The following is a 22,754-nucleotide window of genomic DNA, read 5'->3' on the forward strand; positions in this document are numbered from 1 at the left end:
ATACTGCTCTACATGACAGTGTGAACTTCTCAACACACTCATTCGACCGGCTGCTCCTCGACTTGATCAGCTAAACCTTGCTGGCAGCATGAGAGCAGTATTATGACTACGGCTTTTTTCAGAAATACTGCAACCGGGAATATCATGCCCAGCATTTAAAGGTAATCATTGATCTGATACATTTTAGATTATCTGCATAGAGGACCAAATGTTTCAATTTTATTTATATAAAAGGGAGTTCTATTTCATTAACAATGACAGTATTCAGACTGGATTTCAAGTACCATCACAGGTAGAAAGAGCCTGCCTTGATCCTTTTCTTAAGGAGTGGTAGTAAAGATAGAAGGGACAAGGAGTATTTCTGCTGAAAGCTCACAGTAAGATAGATGCTTAGGACCTTACACCGAAGCAAACTGTATTTTACTGTAACCCAAAATATGAACCCACAGATTAGTGGGCTTTTTATTCAAAGTGTTAGAAGTGTGCATAGTGTGGTATTTCTGTGTTGTTTCATGGTTGCATGTTTCTGTGAATTACTTTGATGAGAGTATTATGTTGGTCTTTCTAAGTGCAAAGGTACAAGTTCCTCAAAGCTGAAAGGATGTTCACTTTGATTAATGACAAATGAAGGGAAATTCATCAAAAATTATACAGCTTCTGAAATTTAATCTGCTTCCCCCCCCCCCCCCACCCCCGACATGAAAAATAACAGGATGCTGGTGCTTTCATTTTCAAGCTAAATGGGATTCAGACATTGCCTGTGAACCTTATTCAGAATTAAATTGTAAGACCTTGGCGGTATAGATGTGACTGTCAGGAAACAAAAATAAAGCAGGGTATAGCATCACAGAAATTATTAACCTAATTTGCAGTATTCTTTGTAGAAGGGCTTTACTCGGGTATCTTGCCTTTTCATTCCTCTTATTTTAATTTTTTTTATATTTACTATTTCTCAATCACTTTGAAAAAGTTCTTATAAAGCAACAGACTTTCCTGTGTTCCATGCTACTTAACTGATCCAGAAGCAGAGAACAAATTCTGCAAAAAGGTTATTGCTTCCTGTGTTCTGCACAGGAAGGGAAAGGGAAAATTGTACCAGAGGTTTTGGGGATCCATGATGTAGGTGAGTGGGATTCCAGTCTTGACAGGTGAAGAGTTTTTATCTGTTGAGAGTTCTTCCACTGCTGAATAGGCAACAGAGCAGGACTGGGACTTTGGATGTTTCCTCGCCTTCCTTTTGGCAGCAGAGATAACTAAGCCCCACAAATTGTGTGTGTGCAAACAGCTATGGCTGCAGTGACCCCCCTTCCTTGAACAGCATGAGCACAAGTGGAAAGGGAAGAGGAGAAAGGACCAATGCTTGGAACGCTGCAAACATGATCTTAATGGTTAAAATCCAATTTTCACGCAACCCTGAGGAGATGGCCAGCGTGTGGGTAGAGCTGCAGGTAGATTTTGCTGCAGCCCAGCAGCACAGCAGTTCCTCCAAGTGGAACAGCAGCTGCACTCCTCCATGAAGAACTCAGGGTTGATAAGGCACATTAAGTTTAAAGTCTCTCATTTCTCCTTAATTCTTCACAGATCACCCTCAGTAAATTATTTTCTTTGGATCTGGAATAGTTATCTGCTTCTGTGACAGAGGGATGCCACCTCTACTTGTATCCCAAACTCTGTCATCAAGGTCAATCAAAATAAGGAACAATTTTTTTTATGATGAGAGGGGTGAAATACAAAAATGGGTTGCCCAGACAGGTGGTAGATATCCCATTCCTGGAAACATTCAATGCCAAGTTTGACAGGGCTGAACTACCTGATTTAGTTGTGGATGTCCCTGCCCATGGCAGGAAGGTTGGACTAGGAGGCCTTTAAAGGTCCCTTCAGCCCAAATTATTCTATGATTTAATAAGTTCAAGTGAGATTCAGTATCTGGACCAGATTCATTATTTAAAAAGATCATAATCTATAAAATTGTTATCGTTCCGCTTCTGACTTCAGTGATAAATATTGGTTCAGCCACAAGATTTCTAAAGCTTCCAGTAGGTGTAGTTTTGCGGAGTGTCTCCAAATTTCAGAAAACCACCAAAGAATTTATCATATAGCAATACAATGGATTTATATTGTGCTGCCAATAATAAAAAGGCAGCTATTTAAGCCATTAAGTTTTATTACTCACTTGAGAGTAAAGTGCACCTTTTTATCACTTTGGTTAAGTGAATTAACAGCAAGGATCACAGCTTTCCATTTGTTTACTTTTATTGAACACTTCTGCCATGGGTCTAGAGAACATCTGGAACTCTATCACTTTCACCTGTATCTAAGTCTTCATGCTGCCAATGGCAGTGACAGTAAAAGAGCATGGAAAGTGTAATGAGACACAGCAAATACTAGTGACATCAAAGTCCAGGACGTCATTGCTCTTCACTGTTACTGAAAGCACTTTGGAACATTTGTGTTTTCCATAAGTCAGATTCTTCCACATTTAAAGCAGAAGCAAAGGGCTGCACGCTCTGTCCTGATGACTGCAGAGGTCCTTAGAGAGAACAATGCCCAAGGGCATCGTTCAGGTATGGCAGAAGTGAGCCAGGCCAGTTTTGCATGTGATCTGCAAAAACGTGAAGTATTTAATCCCTCTGGACTAAATAGTGGTTGAACTGCTAACTACATGCAAGAAAATCTGCAAAAACTATTTCAGGTATTTTTAAAGCTTTGTTTAGAGTTTCAAGCCTAAATACCATTCAGAAAAATGAAGGTGCCTTGGTCAAATGTACTGTGCTTTTAGAAAGTTTGTAAACATAAGGTAAAATCTTCAGAAGTCTTTCCATAATGTACATCTATCACTGATCACTTTCCAAAGTGACTCAGGCACACCTGAAATTAAGAGCAGGAAAAATGTCCTTGAAAGCACTTGGTCACAAGTCTGACACTTGTAAGATGACTTGCTCTTCTGGCCCACAAATACTGGCATAAAGGGGTACATAGAGGGGTACATGGAGGGCAGGACTCTTAGTTTTGTTTTTTTCAGACTTTTGGGAGACAAAATTTGAGCTATTTTCAACTAAATAACAATTGCATGTGTCAAAATTATATTCAGGCGTAAGATGTTGCCATCTCTCTGGAATTGCACAACATTTTTGGTAACTGCAGCTCAGTGACCATAAACTGAGCAAGACTGGAGCTTCCCTTTTAAATTACTGCAAAAATGCAGCTACTAAAGCACAGAGCTCAGCAGAGGTTACCTGTCCAGGTATTTATCTCACTTCCTTGTCTGACATTTTCAGCCCTGTTGAGCTCTCTATTTCTGTGTCCAGGAAAATTTCTGACTAATTTGAAGATGAGCCAGGAACATCTATAATATCTGTAGTCAAATACTGGCTGCAAAATTTCTATGAATATATGTCTTATTCTCACTGGGCAACAACTGAGAAAAAAATTCAATAAATTAAAATTGGGTCTTGCAAAGAAATATGTATAGTGAGATGAGGAAATTATGAACTTGCAAGCAGACAGTGCCTGAAAAAGTGAATTCAGGTTTCAGTCTTAGAAACTGAGGTGCATTTCAATGGAGAAATCTTTTTTTTGCTTTCTATCAAAAGAGACTTTTCCTTTTTCATATATGAATACCCAAATATTTTATTTAAATTTAAGGCTGCTGTTTCCTTTGGCTTCTAGACTTCTTCTGTCAGGCAGGAAAACTGTTTTCTGTTCTTGTGAAAGTAGATTTCAAACAGTTGTCAGAAAGGCACTGGTACAGCTGCATCCTACAGATGTGCCACAAGCTCGTTCTGAGTGCAGACAGGGAAGGGGTAATGTGCCATTTGGCCAGTGAAACAGAATTCTAGCAAAAAGCCTTTGGGAACCAGCACTAAGGAGCTTGAAAATGAGATGAGGTAGAGTCAAACTGTGCACTACCATCTGTTCTAGCACTGATCTCCTTGCATATGGGAAAGGACGAATTTTCTTTCCTCTGAACAGCATTTTATTCTGTAGGTTGTCTTCCTAAAGTGGCTATAACACATAAAATATTTACGGTAAAAACCAACATACTCAAGTTCTGCCAATCTTATTCCAAAAGACAATTAGCAAAAAAGGTCTTGCTTATGTCAGCAGTTCTGCTTCTCAGTGCTGGCACCTCTCCAGCTGACACAGTCAGGCTCTAGCCTGCGTAAGTAAAGAGCAGCACACCTAAGTCAGAAATCACCTTTGAAATAGTTAAGCTAGAAAAGACCAAAAGACACAGAATACCCACAATATGCTGCTAAGACTCCTGTTATCATTTTCACAGGGCAACAGACAGAAATATATTTTTAAAAAATAATTACCCATTAGCTAGTGGGGTTGAGTTACTTTGCTTTAATGTATATTTTTTAAATAGATATTCTTATTCTTCTCTGTCTCTGAAAATATACCACAGCATAAGAAACCCTCCACACCTCTCTGTCCTCAGTAAGAATTTTTGGGATGGCTGCAGCAAAGCCATGAGAAGGAACCATTTCTCTCACAATTGTCTTCTCTTGTTTGTTGTACATCCACAAAATATTTTTAAAGCAAGTATCTGAAGAATTTGTACTCCTGGCTTTATGTCAAAGGTCTATTTTGAGATTAAAAAAAAATATAGACAAGGTGCTATTTTTTAAAAAATAAAAGTAAAAAAATTAAAAAGAGGAAATCAACATGGCCCACATTTGCTGATAACACAACTGCATCAGAGAAAATCTACCAAGCAATGTTCCATGCGTTAAACAGTAAAGCAGCATATGCACAGCACTGGAAACAAGGTATGTCAGCCTAATTAGATCCTTTGTATCTTCAGAACCCCAAGTGCCGAAAAGAACATTTTGTATATGAAATGGTTGTATGGGCATGGCTGTGCTGTTACTTCCTATTGTGCTGAGGTACTGGTAATGGAAACTTTTACTACATCGTCTTCTTCTGAGCAACTTCCCTAGCTGTGGTTTTCTGCTATTCCCCTGATAAAAGCACCAAAGTGGTGAGGGTTTAGAAGCATATAAAACTCTCACATGAATTTGACATAGGAGCTCTCAAAAGCAAAACTATATAAAACTGGAGACACCAAAACTAGGTCATTTCTCATCTGTTGGCACAGCAGGTGTTAGTCTGATGTTAAATTTCAGTATCTCCTTTGATTTAGTTCTGAAGAACTTCGGTGGAATTAGAGAGCGCAATGGGAAATACTGTGAAAACTCCAAGAGCATCCGAAGAAACAAACATGCTGAGCCAAACAGGTAAGCACTTTCAAAAGAAAATCATAGTCCAAAGAAATGGTAGACTCATTCATGTATCTTCTCTCACCCTTCTGACACAGTAAGAGCAGGCAAGTGCATGACTGGTGTGGAAGAAGGAGAACATCCACTAGACAGTGCTTATTTTTAGCTACATTCTAGCTCATTTTCAAAGTACTTGGATTAAAAATCCAAAATGTTAAACTTATCATTTGCTCGTGCTCTTTGAAAGGTATTCTTTCCAAATCAGAAAGCACTGAAATGTTACTTCAGAAACCAGGAATACTGTGTTTTGACATAGATGCATAGGATACTTTATACAAATTTGTTCTTGGAGTTTGGGGTTGCTTCGTTTAAGATTAAAAATTTTCACAATGTTATGCTTACACTGAACCTCAAGCCCACTGTAGCACACAGCCCACTTGTTGCCAGGTTTACTAATAAAAATTATACAGAAATACAAGTTTCACAGGGCAAGCTGCCAAAGGGGAATACAACACATCTGCCCTATGTATTCACATGCAAATGAATAAGGTTGCAAATCCCCCCCTGCCACTTCCATAGGCTGGTAGAGGTCATGCATCTGATGGGGAAAGCAGGAGGGATTCGGTGACCTGCCACTCCAAACTGCGAGTGGGTGGAGAGTCAGTGCAGCCTCAGCTCTCATGATGCAGTAAGACAAGCAGCTGGAACAAAAGCTTCAATAAATAACTCCCCAAAGGTGAGGAAGAGAAAAGAGTTGTGGTTTTTTGCTTTGGGTTTGAGGCTGGGGGTTTTGAGTTGCTTTTTTTAGAGTGGGGAAGGCACTAATCAAAATTTTGGGAGTTTCCATGAGAGCTGATGCAGTTGGGCTGCTCCTTATTTGTAAGGATCGGGAATCAGTCTGGTTCCTTCAAGCAAACCCTGCCCTTCCTTTCATATGGTCAGGAACTAGCTGATATGGGCAGCCTTGCAGCCTTGGGTCCTAATATAGCAGAGACAAAATACTACTCAGAGGCCTATAACATGAACTGGCAATTCTTTATTTGTGTGTGAAGAAGAGTACCTTACGCTGATATTTCCAACAACTGCTGACATAAATAGCACAGATAACCATCAAAATAGAGACATACACACCTCAAACCAGGACCTCATTGAGAAGCATGCCATGGCTGTGACCAAGTTTGTACTGTTCCTGCACCTGCTAAAGCTCAGGATCTAGCAGGGCTAAAAACAACTGCATCCCTTCCTGTGGTGTAAATAGAACATACCCCTAAAAGATAAGTCAGCAATAATTGATGGCACAACTATTACAAGAGGAAAATATCCATTTAGGAATTCAGATCTCAATCTATTTGCACTCTCCCTCACATCCAAAACATCTAGAAAGGTGCTTTGTTAATCCTGAGTGACCTCCTGCTACCACCTGGGGAGAGAACAAGTCTCCTGTAACTGCAGTGGCATCTGCCAAGGGCACAAGGATCTCTTGGACACACAGAGCTGACATTGCACCAAACACCTGTGTTTAAACGTCCAAAAGTAGTTGTTTAGCCAAAAAATGATGAGAGTGATGGAACACCTCTCCTATGAGGAAAGGTCGAGAGAGTTGGGTTTATTCAGGCTGGAGAAGAGAAGGTTCTGGGGAGATCTTACTGCAGTTTTCAGTACTCAGAGGGGACTTCTAAGAAAGATGGAGATGAACTTTTTAGCCAGGCTTGTTGTGCTATGACAAGGGGTAATGGTTTTAAACTAAAAGAGGGTAGATTTAGATCAGATATAAGGAAGAAATTTTTTGCAATGAGGGTAGTGCAACACTAGACCATGTGTTGCCTAGAGAGGTGGTAGATGCCTCACCTGTAGGAACTTTCGAGGTCAGTTTGGACAGAGCTCTGAGCAACCTGAACTAGTTGAAGATGTCCCTGCTCATTGCAGAGAATTGGGCTACATGATCTGTAAATGTCCCATTCAACCCCAATTATTCTACGATTCTATGATTTATCAGCCTGTATAGCTCTTTGGATCCATCTCTTAGTCTAGATCAGACCAGCATGTTTCATAATGGTTTAGAAGTTGCTAATGAAAGTTGGTTATACAAACACTAGTACTGTCATTCAAATCCAATGGAAAAAGAGTTCTAAAAATGAACCTGGTACTGAAAGTGTATATTTAGGATAATCCAGGAGTTTTTATCTCTTTATCTTCCTGAGCAGATCAAACTCCAAATCACATTGCAAAACCCAGAAGATTTCTGCCAGGTCAGGAACAGCCACCTTTGATTTAACTGAGGCAGAGGATACAATCTATGGATGCCAGTTGAATCAGTTATTAGGAAAAGTAGTTTTGACACTGGGTTATTTCAGTGAGACTGAATAAAATGAAGGACGGAAACAGAAGGGAAGAAATGAAAGAGTGTCCAACACAAAGCAGGAAGAAAACAGATGACTAAAGCCTGCAGACTTGATTTGCAGTGCTAATGTGTTCATCAAACTCCTTTGAGCCACTTGTGCTGCCAGAAAGCTGCACTGAAAGCAAAATCTAGTGCTCTCCTCACACCAATGCACCAGTGCTGATCTTGAGAAAGGGAACAGTGTATAAACTGCATTTTCCTAGGAGGCATTTGGGCTCCAAGAATGACTGCACCCATCTGACAGCCCAGTGCATGGGCATCCCTGGCATAACCAAGGTACTAACAACAGAGTAGCTAGAGGTCATCAGGGATTGTGAGCCCACCCACTCCTCTCTCGGGACATTGAATCAAGGGTTAACCCTTACTGAGCTGCACCTGCACAATTCAGTTCACAAGCTGTCTGGTTCAGATCTAGTTTGGGCACCAGAGTGTGACTCTTCAGCCACACCTTGCAGTTTCACAGATGCACAGAGTGCCCTCTTTTACCTCTCTGGTACATACCATGCCATAAATCATAGTATTTCTGCTGTACAGTAAAACAAGATGATGCATAAGGCTCAACACAAAAAAGTTCATTTCCACTCCAGATATGGACCACACCAGCGACAGCACAGTAGGTTTTTAAGGGCGATGAGCTGGATCTGGGTGCTCTGCCTTTGCTCTTTCTACTCTCCTATAGTGCTTCATAGTCCATTCACAGTGAATAATTTGAAGGATGCAATATTCAGTCTCACACTTTCAGGGATGCAGACATCTAAAATTAGTGTATATTTCATATTCATTTCCTACTCTTAAAAAACCCACTCCTAATTAACTTCTGATTCAGTGGAAATGATTGTGCTTCGATCTTTCCACTCTAACTTTTGACTTGTTCCATTTCAGATGTAACCTACACTTGCACTGTGGAGGAGAGCTTGTGTTAGAAAAACTCAGGCAAATCTTATATTCTCTTAAAACTAGAAAGTGTGGGGAACTCATCAGATCAAATCTATTTGATCACTGTGTGGAGAAAGAGTGTAATTAGTTTAGTTCCTATTTCCAGTCTTTTGTGTTTGTAAGGAACTAGTATGGGTTCTGTGAAATGTCATAGAGAGCAGTGGGGTATTCTGCATGACCAAAAACCCCAGTGAGGTTTGATTTAAATACCAATTAAAATGAAGTTCTCTTTGTGAAGAACAAGGGGTCCACACTCACAGTTTAAGCATATCTAGTTTAAGAGGTAACATTTGCATGGGTGTGGAAGCTAAAACTATGATAAATTCCTTCCTTTTCAGAACTACAAATTGACATGCAAAATTGAAACAAAAACGAAAAGTAACACAGGGCTTGCTAGAGTAGAGAAAAAATATCACATACCCCTCAGTGCGTAACGAAATGCAAACCACCAGTACACAAGGAAGGAGAGCAGAAAAGCACCCGGTTTTGGCTGTTTCAGTATAGAATCAGAACATTTATAAATAAACAACAGAACTTTAAAGAAAGTATTGCTAAAGGCATTGTCATTAAGCTAACAATAATTACATTCCACGTAGAACTGTTGACTTATAATCTGCAATGAGAAATTAAGTGATGGTACTTTATTCTCATTTTGCAGTTCTTAAAATGTGTCTTCTGGCCTGTACTTTTTGTATTCCTGGCTAAAGATTTTGTTTTGTCAAAAAAGACCCGGCACCAATGCTTCAGTCTTGTTAGACTCAGGTACTAAGTAGTTTCATAGACAGAGAAGCTGTCACTAAATTTTCTATGTGGAACAAGGAAGCAATCAAAGGCTTAGCAGAGAAATTCTTCAGTAGGGCTGAACTAACTGTATAATAAGTTACAGTACACTAATCACAATTGGCTGTACTGGACTAGTCTTGCTTAACTCAGTGCCACTAATCAACTGTGTCTTTCCTTCAGCCTTTTATCATTATCAGTGTGAGTTGTTTCTAGGGCCCTGAGACACATAGGCTGAAAACACAGAGCAAGGTTCAGCATTCATCCAGGATGTTGCACCTAGGTTTTCCTAAAAAGCTGTCTTCCTTAAAGAGAAGTTGGCAAGGAATCTATATTATATAAGCAAAACTAACATACAGAAGTGTGTCTAATTCTCTAATTACTTTCTCTCCTACCCTGAATTCATTCGCATTTTTGCACATGTTAAGCTGCACAGAGTGGGCAAGTATGGAGATCACACCATTTCTGCAAAGGTACTGCTAGATAGTATTCCTAAGAATCAGGGTGCTGATCCTGGTGGAGGCAGAGGGAAGCTTTTTGTTCCTATGTGCTGGTGGAAGGTACTGTGCCCTGCAGAAGGAAGGGACCTGTTTCCAGGAGAAACACAGGCAGCATTTGGCATGATACCTCTTGCCAGGACTTCTTCCAAATAGCTCAAAACACCCAGCACAACACACTTTTGAATCTCCCATCTGTCATAATTTACTGAGTACCACAGATTCCAGCTGGATTAGGAGCTCTTGATGTTTGATAGTCCCAGTCTTGCGTAAAGTGCACCATCCTTCAGAAAACCAGGAGACTCTAAATTGTGCCCTGCTCAGGGCTGCAAGACCCAGAGCCATTCCAGCTGATGTCAAAGGTCCTCTCATCTCTTTGCCTTTCTCAGCTCTGCAAATTGCCATTGTAAACACCCATGTGCCTCTCTTCTTCCACTGAAGATCAGGCAATCATGTACTGCCTCTAAAACAGTTCCCACGCAAGGGGGAGAACCAAGGGCAGTGGTTGTTCATCCAGCTCATTTTAGGAAGTCATGGAAATGGGCAGTAATGGCCACACTCTCATTAACCTTGATCTAAGCTAATTCCGTACCTTTGAAAAGTGGCATTAAATGATGGAACAATTTAATATGCATCTTCTTTTTCTTAAATACAATGCTACAAAACTGTAGCTAGAGGCAATTACAGACAGTGGCATTACTCAAACTGGATTATTTCCTAATAGTATAAACACTTATCAATTTTTTCTAGTTTCAAAATAAATGTGCCTTTAAATATGGTAATTACTAGAAAAAGTGGACTAAATTTAGTTGCTTACAATTAACCAAATGACTTTTTTTCATTTCCAGTATCTTTACATTCTTCTTATAAAGCTAGAGGTTCATATTTAGCTCTTTAAGTTTACCAAGTGACATTTCAGAGGTTTTGTTTTTCCCATTTGACATAGTACATAAAATATACAATACTTTATGAAAAATCCATTTCTGCTTCAGAACATTAGCTTTGTTTTAAGTGACATTTTCTTTCTCTTTAACAGGCCAGGAGAGTGACTTCCTTGCTGTCCTCTATGACTATCCTTCAGCAGACATAAGCCAACCTATATTCCATGTAGGGGAAAAACTACGTGTGCTATCAGAGTAAGTTGATCAATTTATTTTGAAATTAGGTTTTATTACAATTGATGCCAAGTTCTGTTTTATGCACCTGGCCTAAACTGGATGCAGTGCAGCAGAACAGAGTTTAGAATTTCCAAGGAAGGATGTTTAGTCATGGAGTAAATTTCCCTGTAGTTTTAAGACTGGGATTACTGATTTGTTCTTTGATCCTTAGGTTCTGCTCACATGGTTTCTCAAGCTGATTCAGACTCTGTTCTAAAATAGGACTCAAAGCAGAATTCTTTGAAAAATTATTTTCAGAAAGTATTCCTTCAATATTAGTGGAAAATAAAGTAAGAGCCAAAATAATCTGAATCACAAAAAACAAAAAGGAAAATCATTCTGAATTTCTCTGTGCCAAGTCATTTTCTTTCTCATCCTTCTTAACCTAACCATCCATTATGATTAAATCTTAAAATTTCATCCAAGATTTAAGAAAAACCTAACAAAAATAAAACAAAAAGGAGCTTTGTTTCCCTTCTTTTCCTATTTTAATGGATTTTGCATTTTCTTAGTGGGGAAAAAAAAAAGTCAGAGATTTCCAAGCCAGTTCCAAAATTTATGACCCCCAGAAGGAGAGAGGCTTAAGTGTACTAGTTCAGACTGATCTTAAGTATAGTGCAAATAGTGCCAGTCACAAGAGTGAGCACACTTCTTGGAAAATGGAAGCCAGCAGCCCTGCTATTCTTTTGTGCACAACTTGTATCAGCACACAGTGACCTCCCAGAAGTTACTTGGCCCCACAGCCACTGTTTGCACTGCTCAAAATGAAATTAAAGATTTCATTTTTGCAGCTGGTGGAGCAGATGGATTCAAGGGCAGAGCAGACACATTCATAGCAGAGAAATCTCCTGAGGACTAAATTCATAAAATAAATCCTCTACCTGAGAAAGTCAAATGGCTGGAGGACAGAAGTACTAGAGAGAAGCATCACAGAATTCTCAGACTCTTGTCTAGGCCACCATGACCTGCAACAGCCTTTGTCCATCACAAGACAAGACACAGGGCTATGTGGACCTTTGGTCTGACCCAGAATGGCTGCAGTTATGTTCTGCTTCCACTGTCTTCCTGAACCTAGGGGTCACAAGACTCTATCACTAGATAAATCTTTTGCTGATGGAGAGCTTCCCTAAACCAGGGGAATTCTCCTCTGGTAACTTCCAACAGTTTAAACCTTGCTTCAGTTTGCATAACACAGATGACACGGTACAACAACTGCTTTAGCTTGGAAATTCCAGCTTAAAGCCTCACTCTTAGCTTTCATCTGGTATGAGCCCTCACACCACCACGCAAGTGCATATGCCTGTGTCAATGGTAGTTCCATGCATGGCATATCACAGGCATACATGTGCTGCAAAGTGTGATCTCCTGGAAGACCAACTGCTAAAAGAAAAGGCTTTTGCAGCAGAAGTTTTTCACGTTTGCCTGATGTGCAGTGCTCAAAGGGTTCTGACGGTAAATAAGAACCAAAGCAAGCCTTGATGGAATCTTTCCCCTTTATGTTTTAAATCATGAGCTTACTCACAGAAGACAGGACAGTTCAATGCTCTATGGAAATCAGTGTCTTAAAGAAGGACCTGTTTTTCCCTACTGAGGTATGTGCTGGTGTTACTAGGAACTGTTTGCCCACAACATCTTCCTAAACATAAGCTGTAGGTATATTCTTTTTCTCAAGTCATTCTAAGAATTAAATACAGTAAAAAAGAAGAGGAGCATCACAGGACCAGCACACAAGTGATGAGAAGTCACCACAGAGGAGCCAGCATGAGCAGGCAGCATGTACTGCTTTTACAAGAACAGCTTTTCAGCCTTCTACCCAATGCAACAATGTGTAGCAGCAATCAGCCCCACCCGTCCCACGGTATAAGGAACCTTCATAGGAAATACAACTTCACACAGATATCTGTGACCACTCTGGGCTGGCAGGATTAGATAAACACCACTGACACAGTTTCTCACTCTCCACACTTGTCAGGCACCTTTCATCACCAGATGAAAAACTGCATTTAGCTGGCAGCAGTCAAACAAAATGTCCTCCAAGAATCTCCCCAAAGTATGTAAGTTCTGTAGCTCCTGCCCCAGGAGAGGTATGCTGCTTTGGGATTTTAAATCATCACAGGGATTTTTCAGGGTTAGTAATATTAAAGTTTGGTAGATGGGAAATGATGAGTCTCTATGGTTTTTTTTCTTATTGCAATTCTTGGTGCTATCTAGGAAATTTACAGGGAAAAAAAGACAAAAATAACCTAAAATTCTTATTGGCAATTTCATGTCAGCTGGAAAACCAGAAAAAAATCCCTGTGAAGCCCTGAAATTTCCAGCTCTAAGCAGCAGACACTTCTCTTTTTCCCTTAGCATAGACATTCTAGACCATGGTCCTAGTAGCTGTAACTCATGACATTTAACCTAAGAGTTTTCAACTCAGCTGCCTTGACATACACTGAGACAAGACTCTGGCCTGCAGTCTGGACAATATTTGGGAACATTTATATGAACATCCACAAAAGCAGCATTCAAAAACAAGCACTATTATTTGGAGCCACTCTTAAAGTAAGGGTGGAGAGAACCCAGCAATCATCAGCATTGCATTATCACTAAAGCTCTGCAGTATCCTTGTGAAAATTCTTGGTACCCTGCATTCCCAAAGGGATTCTAAAGCCAAAGCTAGCATTCAGAATCACAGCAACAATTGAAGATATGTTGGTGAAAATACACACGTCTAGTCCCTAGCTTCAGCTACAAGGTCTTTTTTTTTTTCTTGGAGTCTGGTGTGTAACTCATTGGAGACAAGGAAAAGAGCAAACCACCAACTAGTTTATGTTGGACTGGAAGCCTGTTCCCAAGCAAACAGGGTCCATTTCCCAAGCACCTCTACCCTGATGTAAGTACAGGGCTGTCCAGACACAGCATACTCAGCTGTAAACTGAGTATCTTGGATAGCACTACAAGTCTAGCTGTGGGAAGGCAGAGCACAACATGCTTTAACCACTAAGTATTTACCCTTCCGCTAACTACAGGAAAATACTTTATTACTTACGTAATTCAAACAGAACAAATGTAGCTTATTTCTGTGTCCAAATTTAATTCTTAAGCAGGTTTAGAAATGGAACTTCTCTAACTGAAACCAACTTGGGTCCATATCTAAACAAATAGATTCAGGAGCACAGAGAGAAGATTACAGGATAATCTGTATGTCTTCACTATTTTCCAAAATGAGGAGAAGCTCTGAAAATACATCTGAAAATATCCCTTCTCTTGCTTTCAAACAGTGAAGGAGGCTGGTGGAGAGTCCATTCCCTTACAACGGGTCGAGAAAACTATATTCCAGGAAAATATGTAGCAAAGGTTTATCATGGGTAAGTAAATGCATTTCCCATTGCCTTTCAACAATATGTTTCTACACATACTGTTCTGATTAGTTATTCAGAGTCCTAATCCAAACAATGGTAATAGTGACTTGACAGACAGAAATTTTATTTATTGACAGTCTAAAATAGCTCCTTTGAAAACTGAGGACATCAAATCAACATATAAATTTAGATAAATGAAAAGGAAAGTCCTTCTTTTAAATACTGGAAAGGGCCAAAACCACCTCAGATGTCATATATTTAATATACTTCCATTGCATGAACTGATCTCTAATTTTAAGACAATGATAAAGAGCACCTATTTAGAATGACTTTTTAATATTTACAAAGAGTAAAATTTAAGCTGGGCTTGCTCATGCAAAACAGACCAAAAAGAACAAACAGAAACACTAATAAGTCATTCAAGACTGTCTCACTGGAAGAATTAAGGAAAGTTCAGAGATTTCTTATTGCCCTGGACACCACTCAGGGGAAAAAAAAAGAAACATTAAAGCACAGTTTTCTGGCAGAAGTTTAATACCTATTTAATTTTAAGGATACGAACTGTGGGTTTCACTGTGAATTGTGCAAGTGCTCAAATTTTAACATGGTTTTATATTCTCCTGAAACAGAGATGCTTTCTCAAAGAAAGGGCACGGATACATTACCGGAAGCCATTCCTTGAAACTTTCCCCAAGACCCTTTTGATGACAGCAACACACGAGAACAACTTTAAAATAAAATGCCTTTAACTCTAGCCCATTTGAGCAAGCCCAGTTACATGGTCAGACCGGCTGTGGCAAAGCACAGCAGTGCACCAACTTACGGTGAAAATTAGCAGCATTAATTCTATTTCCCCTTATCCACAAGGCCGACTAACTTAAATGGCTAGGCTGTTCCCTAGAAGAAGCAAAATAATTGTAACTTATTTGGGGTTTATTTATGATACAATTTGCATTTCATAAAAGTGGTTTAAATGGAAAAGAGAGATTTAACTAATGCCACAGATGTCATCAATATACCACATGGATCTGTCTCCAGCAATTCAGATCAAGGCAGCTCAAAAAGTTTTGTTTTCCTTAATAAGTCCAGACCTTATTCACACTTCTCTTAGCCTCACAAAAGTTAATGGAAATCAGAGATAGCAAAATTTTCTCCATAGACTGGGGAAATATGCCTGAACATAGTTGAGAGAATAACTATAGAAAGCCACAGTGTTATTTTTGCAGTCACTTTTCCTGGCTAATGCAGAACTTTCACAGCCACATGCTGCTCTCTGTTTCACTGGTGTCCAAATTTCAGAATTTGTTTTTTCCTGCTTCACAGCTGGTTATTTGAAGGGCTGGGAAGAGAAAAAGCAGAGGAACTTCTACAGCTACCCAACACCAAAGTCGGGTCCTTCATGATCAGAGAGAGTGAAACTAGGAAAGGTGAGAAAATACAATTATTTTTCCCCTTCATCTCAGACATCAACAGTTTTACAGCTTTTTAATTCACTCCCTGTCCTGCTTCATATGGATCAATTCAAAACCAGATAATGTATATAATGGGAAGACAAAGGCATCCAGTGCAGTGTGCCAGCCTTCATCAGTCATCTTATATTTGGAGCAAAGCTGGAAACAGGGTTAGTGATTGCCACGGAAAGTTCCACAGGCATCAGCACAAAGGAGACACAGTTGTTTAAACACTGTTACTTACTTTGGTCTCAGGCAAACCTTATGAGGCAGTGGGACTTTTCAATTGAGGAAAAGTCGCAGCTTTGCATTGATCTACAAATGATTGATTCAAGAAGCTGTAAAATACACATCTAGTAGGGGAGATGGCTGATAAATGTATTTTCTATAAGGCAAGGGGTTCTTTTATTTACTTTTTTAAAATGACATAGCTTCAATTCTATTTTCTTTCTGTTGCTACAAGGGCATTGCACTGTACTGACTTTACTCTCTTCAATGTCAACATAGAATCCTAGAACATCCTGAGCTGGAAGGGACCCACAGGGATCAATGAGTCCCACTCCTGGCCATGAACAGGACCACCCCAAGAATCACACCATATGCCTGAGAGCAAGTTCAAAGGCTTCTTGAGCTCAATCAGACTCATTGCTCTGACCCCTGCCCTGGGGAGCCTGTTCAGTGCCCAACCACCCTTTGAGTGAAGAATCTTTTCCTAATATCCAGCTTAAACCTCCCCGACACAACCTCAGGCCATTCCCCCAGGTCCTGTTACTGGTCACCACAAAGAGATCAGTGCCTGCCCCTCCTCTTCCCCTCACAAGGAAGTTGTAACTGCAATGAGGTCTTCCCTCAGTCTCCTCCAGCTGAAGAGATCTCCCATGTATAATGTGCTATATTCCTCTTCTGAAGCACAAGAACACATTCTAGTATAAAGATACTACAGTAAAAACGGACTAATACATCATCTAGCCTGACCTCTTGCATACCAAAGGCCAATTAATTTCTTAACACTTATACTAAATTCAAAGATATTTAGGATTAACTTTCAGTCCTTGCCTATAAATGCTGCACAACAGTTTTAAACAAAGAAAAAGAAAAATCCAAGTGGCAAGACTGCATTATCAGGTTTCAGCTACTACATTAATCAAAGCTGACTAAATCAGCATATGAGCCTGTGAGTCTGATCAGCTGAAGGCAAATGACTTCTCTAAAGGCCTATTTCCTTTAGGCCACTTCAAAAGATACCATACCAGCAAAAATAAAGGAAAAGCACATCAGAAATTTAAATTAAACCAAAAATCACAGGCCCTGATGTTGTACTCTATTATACTTATCATATATAAAAAGTATACTATAGAAATAAAAATTTGGATTCCCACTCAGGTTTATTCAAATCTTTCTTGGATATTTTCGATAATGGCATCACATTTTATAGATACTCTGATTGCGGTCACTGTTACCCATCCAGAATTGCAGCCCTACTTTGGTGTAACTAGTTCCTCTCTTTCCCCAGGGTTATATTCCTTGTCAGTGCGACACAGGCAAGTGAAACATTACAGGATCTTCCGCCTTCCAAATAACTGGTATTACATCTCTCCACGTCAAACCTTTCAGTGCCTTGAAGACCTTGTCAATCACTACTCAGGTAAAAATAAGTGCTGAATAAACATATTTTCCCCTGGAAATTGTAAAATTATCTATCAAAGGTCCAGAACAAGAAGTTTTGCTTATGTCTAAGGATTTCAAATACTGTCACAGAAAAATCAAAGGAAAAAATTTGGTTTATATCTTATACTTTATTTTTCATTCTAAATACAAATATGCTGCCCTTAACAGTATAACTGAAATCAGTCCAAGAACTCAGCTGAATAAAGCCAGATAGGCTCTGCCTGCACTGGTACATGATATTTTATGGCCATGTCAATAACACTATTTGGGCCCAACACTAGTGTCTAGCACCTCCCTAGAAAAATTCCAAATATAGTTTGGAGGTCAGCACAGGTCAGGGACACCCAGACCTTCTCAGAGCACACCAAATGTCAAAGTTTAAGCATGCAAAAATGTATACTGTGTGGATGGCATGTACCCATGGTGCTGGGTCCAGGGCCAGAGTTCAACTCCAGGATCATTCTGTTAACCAGTATGAACATCTCTGCCATTCATTTATTTATTTACCATATAGACTGGCAATTAGCATAAGGGCATGCAAGAGAAGGTTCTGTCATATTTTCTCTTAAGAACCGCTACAACACACAACATTATCTGTGGCAGAAAACTCTCAGAAATGTTGTAAGCTTCTTCCCTACCACTTTAGAAGAAGAGTGTGGCTGGAATTTATTAGCAAAACTTATCTCAGGGGGCTCAGGATATAGCTCAAATCTAGATTCAGCTGTCACTGTTACTAATATCTGTCCCGTGGATGACACTTTTTTCAATGACAATTTTCCAGATTTATGGCAATTCAACTCATGTCAGGGAGAGAACCAATTAAGTGGATGCAGTTACCAAACATCATAATGAGAACATTTTGAAAATGAGGAAGGAAATTGCAATAAACTAATTGCCTAAAAGTTACAAGAGAACAATAGGTTCTGTGTTTAAATTAGAAATGGGTACTCTGTAATTTTAAAAGTGTCAAGTTACCCTATCTGTGTACTTCATAGTACTAGCCAAGGAGTACTCTGAGAAACTGGGGAGAAAAGTCATATTCACATTGAAAACACACAAAACAAATTTTCCAGTCCAATGATACAAACAGAGGAATAAGAATTTGGAGAGGATTTTTATTTATATATGTATGATTTAAGTTTCTGCTCTGTCACAAACTTCCTTCTAGTCTCTAAGCAAGTCACTTTACCTATTTGTGTCTCAGTTCCTCATTTGTACTGTATAAAATACACCCCATGATAAATTAAAAGGCAAAGGTATGAGGAAAGGAAAAAGTTAAGTCTATGTTGCTGTGTCCCTGCTGAGAACAACCAATTTATTGACAACTACTGCTACTACTAAGTCCAAAACTGTTTATTTGAGCATGCACCAGGGAAAGAAAAGAGTGAACAAACATTAACTGTGTATTCACTTTCTCCATTTAGAAGTTGCTGATGGACTCTGCTGTGTCCTTACAACACCTTGTCTTACCCAGTGGACTAACAACAACATTGTGACGAATCCAGTTCCTCCTGTGGTTATGAGGAATAAAAATTTCAACTGGAGAAACCTTCACAGGTACCTCATACCACACAGGCTGCCAGAAACAAGGGTGTTTCCAGGCCTTGTATATACTTGTATTTGCAACACAGAAGACACAGTAATTTCCTCCTCCTGAGACCAGTTATAAAGATTAGACAATCTTCTGACAGCAAGTTAACCCATGAAAACTGGATGCCCAACTCTCTAACTGATAATCTATATCTAACTTTAAAAGAGAGTATAGTTAGCATTCAACCCTTCCTCCTATCCAGCTATCCACATGTTCAGGTCCCTTGGGACTCCGGAGTCCTTTCCACCAAGGGGGCAGGATGAGAAGCCAGGGCACAAAGGCTCCTCAGACCCACCATTACTGGCACAATGATGTGCAATGGCTTACAGGTGAGCCCTGACAGTCAGAAGTGGCTTCCTATTGCTCACATAATAGGCATCCACGAAACAGCACAGGTGCAATGAACACCTTATCCCAGAATAAACCTTTCCTGTTGTGTCTCTCTCAACACACAGCCCAACCTGAAGCACATGAGATTTCTAACATCACAACTGCAACTTGAGAAAGTAGGTCAGGTTTCAAAAGCTGGAGAAAAAAACCACCCTCAGAAACAAAAGCACTTTTTACTTTTGAAGAGTAAATTTCCCTCCACTACTCCTCCTTCATAAAACATACTCATGCTCATGACAGCAGGAAAATTTTGTGCAGTATTGAGGTAATTTTTCCTACAGAGTAAGAGGAGAATATAGATGCTACTTCCTTTTCAGAATATTTAGGTATTACTCTTGTACTGCCTCTTTGGAAAATTCCTAAGTAACAGAACTTTTCAATGCTTTATGAGGCAGGAATTTTTTGTACAACAAAAATAAGATTATTAACAACTGTTAATATTATACCAATAGGCTCTGTTCAAGTAGCTGAAACAGTAACGAAATTTTGTTCTTTTAAAGGCTGGAGGTGGCTGAAGATACCAAAAGCACCCTGGCAGCAATGGATGACTCTTGTATCAGCTATGGCCTGAGGGAAAGTATTGCTTCCTACCTCTCCTTAACAGAGGATGACAACACTTCTTTTGCAAGTACCAGAAAGAAGAAAGCCCAATCTCTTATATACACGGGAAGCAAACGTAAAAGTGCCCTTCACTTGCCACCTACATACTATGAAGACTAAATATAAGTCAACCAGGGAAAAAAACCAAAAACTGAGGTGTTAGAAGAGAAACCCAGAGCATTCCGTGGTCCTGCAGTCCTTGGACAGCTGAGAAAAACAGGCACCTCAGCTGGTGACCAAATTCCAGCAATGCTTCTGCATTCCCTCTTCTGAATGCTAACAAGAGACTTTCTCAAGAGTATCATCTCTGCCACGGGACATGCTGGGAATGTTCCCAGTGCACCTGAAATCAGAACTGCCTCACAAACAGGATAAACTGAGATAGACTCTAAGTCAAAAGCCAAGTGAGGCAGTTGAGTCTTCAGCAAGGGTGATGCCCAGCATTGTACAAAGGTGACTTCACAGGGAAGGACTAACTACAGCTAAAAAACTTAAGTCTTACTCTGGTGTTCTTTACAAGGCTGAAAAAGGTTGAAATATCTTTACAGAACATTGGAAAATGGAGCCCTTTTCTTCTCAGTATAGAATTATCCATTGCCACTGACAGTGGGTCGGAAAGTTGTCAATAACTCCAAGAAAGTATTTAACATCCAGCTTCCAAGAAACATCTGACTATATTGACTCTATACTTACTTTTCAGGAGAAAAAATTAAAATCATTGGCTTTGCAAGTAGTATTTAATTCATCTACTGGCAATGACCTACAGTGTCATAAAGAACAGGTTTAATTCACTGAGAAAAGCAGTTCCTGCTTATCCCTGAGAAGGTAGTACAGGCATATCCAAATATGTAACTCAGCTGCTCAGAGTTTAGCAGATATAAAACCAGGAAAAATGGAGGGGTTAAGCAAAAAGTAAAATGTGATAATATTGTGCCTGCAAAGGTTGTCTAGAAAAGGTGTGACCTTTTATGTGTAGAGGAATATATTTTAACTTCATCTTCTGAAGTAAGCCACATATTTATGTATAATATTTATATTATTAGCAGCTTTTAAAATAATTAAACTAAGAGAACAAGTCAGTAACAGTGGATGCTAAAGATTTTTCCTGATTTCTTGTCTGGAGAGAGTTATGTCAAATAGGAATGACACTTTTCATCAAACCACTTAAAGATTAGAAGGTTCACTGAAATTTCATTAATTTTTCTATATGTGTTTACCCTTTGCTAAGAGATAAAAAGCAGGTTGCATGTTCCTTTGAACCTGTCTCATGACTGCTTTCTAAATCAAGCAATCACTAACATCTGAGGGTGTAAATTGCTGCAACCTGTATTCTGTTGAATCTTTTTGCACAGATTTGAATAATGAAGATTTGGAGAAATAGAGAACTGAAGGGGTGTATATATATATGTTTATGTACATGTACATATATATACACACACATATACATATATATACATATATATACTTCATCTGAAAACATACCTTAGGACAAATCTGTGTGCTCTTTACATCTTGTATCACGTCATTTGCACTAGCGAGAAAGATTGAGAGATGAAAATATTTCACAGCCTTTTTAAACACATTTCGGAACTTAAAGGATGAATGTAATTTGGCTGGAAAACATTGAAGTCTAAAAAGTAAAAGAAACTCAGGAACTCCAGCATTTGTGTAATCCATTACTATTACTGATCTTTGATATGTTACGGTGACTTCATTTTATCCATGAAATATATTCGGGGAGCATTAAAGATTTCTAAGTCATGACTTATATTTATTCATTAAAATAATTTCCAGGAGTTACTTTGTGTTGCTTTTAGAAAATGGAAACCTAGTGTGCAACTAGTACAAGCACTCAGTCTTGCAATGCCACTGCCAGAAGGTATCTTTGACGGAACGCAACAAAAGAATCCAAGAGCCCATACAATTGGCAGCATTAGGAACATGTTCTGTAAGAAGAGGATTCAGGTTGGAAGGAACCTCTAGACATCATCTGGTCCAACTCCACTGTTCCATAAGGGCCACCTTTAGCCAGTTGCTTAAGACCACACACAGATGCCTCTGGAATATCTCCAGGAATGGAGACTCCACAACCTCCTCAGGCAACCTGGGCAGGTGCTTCATCACTTCCCTGGGCAACCTGTGCAGACACTCTGTCACCCTCACAGTAATGACATGGGAAGTTGGCAAAAACTAACTAAATGTGCTACAGGGATGGTTGGATTTCACAGAGAGTTGTGGGGAAATTCCAGGAGGTCTGGCCATCTCTCAGAAATAATTGAAAGACTATAGTGGGAACCTTTAGGGAAATATGATCTTGCAAGGGCCAACAGCAGCAAGGTGATTCTATACAAACCAGACATTCCCTGAGACATGATATCAGAAATACCAAATTTGGATAGGGGTGTAGCAAAACTGGGATCAATGGGAAAAATCAATCAGAGCTGGTTGGTTGGTTTGAGAGGGAATTAGGCTGAAAGAGGGGGAAAAGAAGATTGGAAAAGAGGGAAGAAAAGGGACCTAAAGAGTAGCTAATTGCCAGGCTCAGGGGTATTCAGAGTCTATGTCAGACAGCACTGCACCTGACTGCAGTAGTTTCAGAAGGGCAATAAGCCTTCTCTTTACAATACTGGCTGATGTGCTTTCATGGCCAGGAAGAACCTGGTGTCTTCCCTTGAGCTGGGTGAAAAGCTGGGAGCTCTCCTCCTGACACC

At 39.6% G+C, this 22,754-nt stretch overlaps 2 protein-coding genes across 2 annotated transcripts in view; one reads left to right on the forward strand and one right to left on the reverse strand.

The window, feature by feature from the left end:
• The window catches only part of TG (thyroglobulin), a 149,160-nt gene that overhangs the window by 40,876 nt on the left and 85,530 nt on the right, over nt 1-22,754 (reverse strand). The gene's annotated exons all lie outside the window — the stretch shown is intronic.
• Nucleotides 15-21,807, forward strand: SLA (Src like adaptor). The gene is made up of 8 exons (XM_071553810.1): nt 15-161; nt 5,150-5,243; nt 10,876-10,975; nt 14,263-14,349; nt 15,667-15,770; nt 17,308-17,439; nt 18,887-19,019; nt 19,944-21,807. The coding sequence occupies exons 2-8, from the start codon at nt 5,183-5,185 to the stop codon at nt 20,161-20,163; spliced, it is 837 nt and encodes a 278-aa protein (XP_071409911.1). The 5' UTR covers nt 15-161; nt 5,150-5,182; the 3' UTR covers nt 20,164-21,807.

The sequence above is a fragment of the Pithys albifrons genome, chromosome 4 (assembly GCF_047495875.1).
Source record: "Pithys albifrons albifrons isolate INPA30051 chromosome 4, PitAlb_v1, whole genome shotgun sequence".
Taxonomy (NCBI): domain Eukaryota; kingdom Metazoa; phylum Chordata; class Aves; order Passeriformes; family Thamnophilidae; genus Pithys; species Pithys albifrons.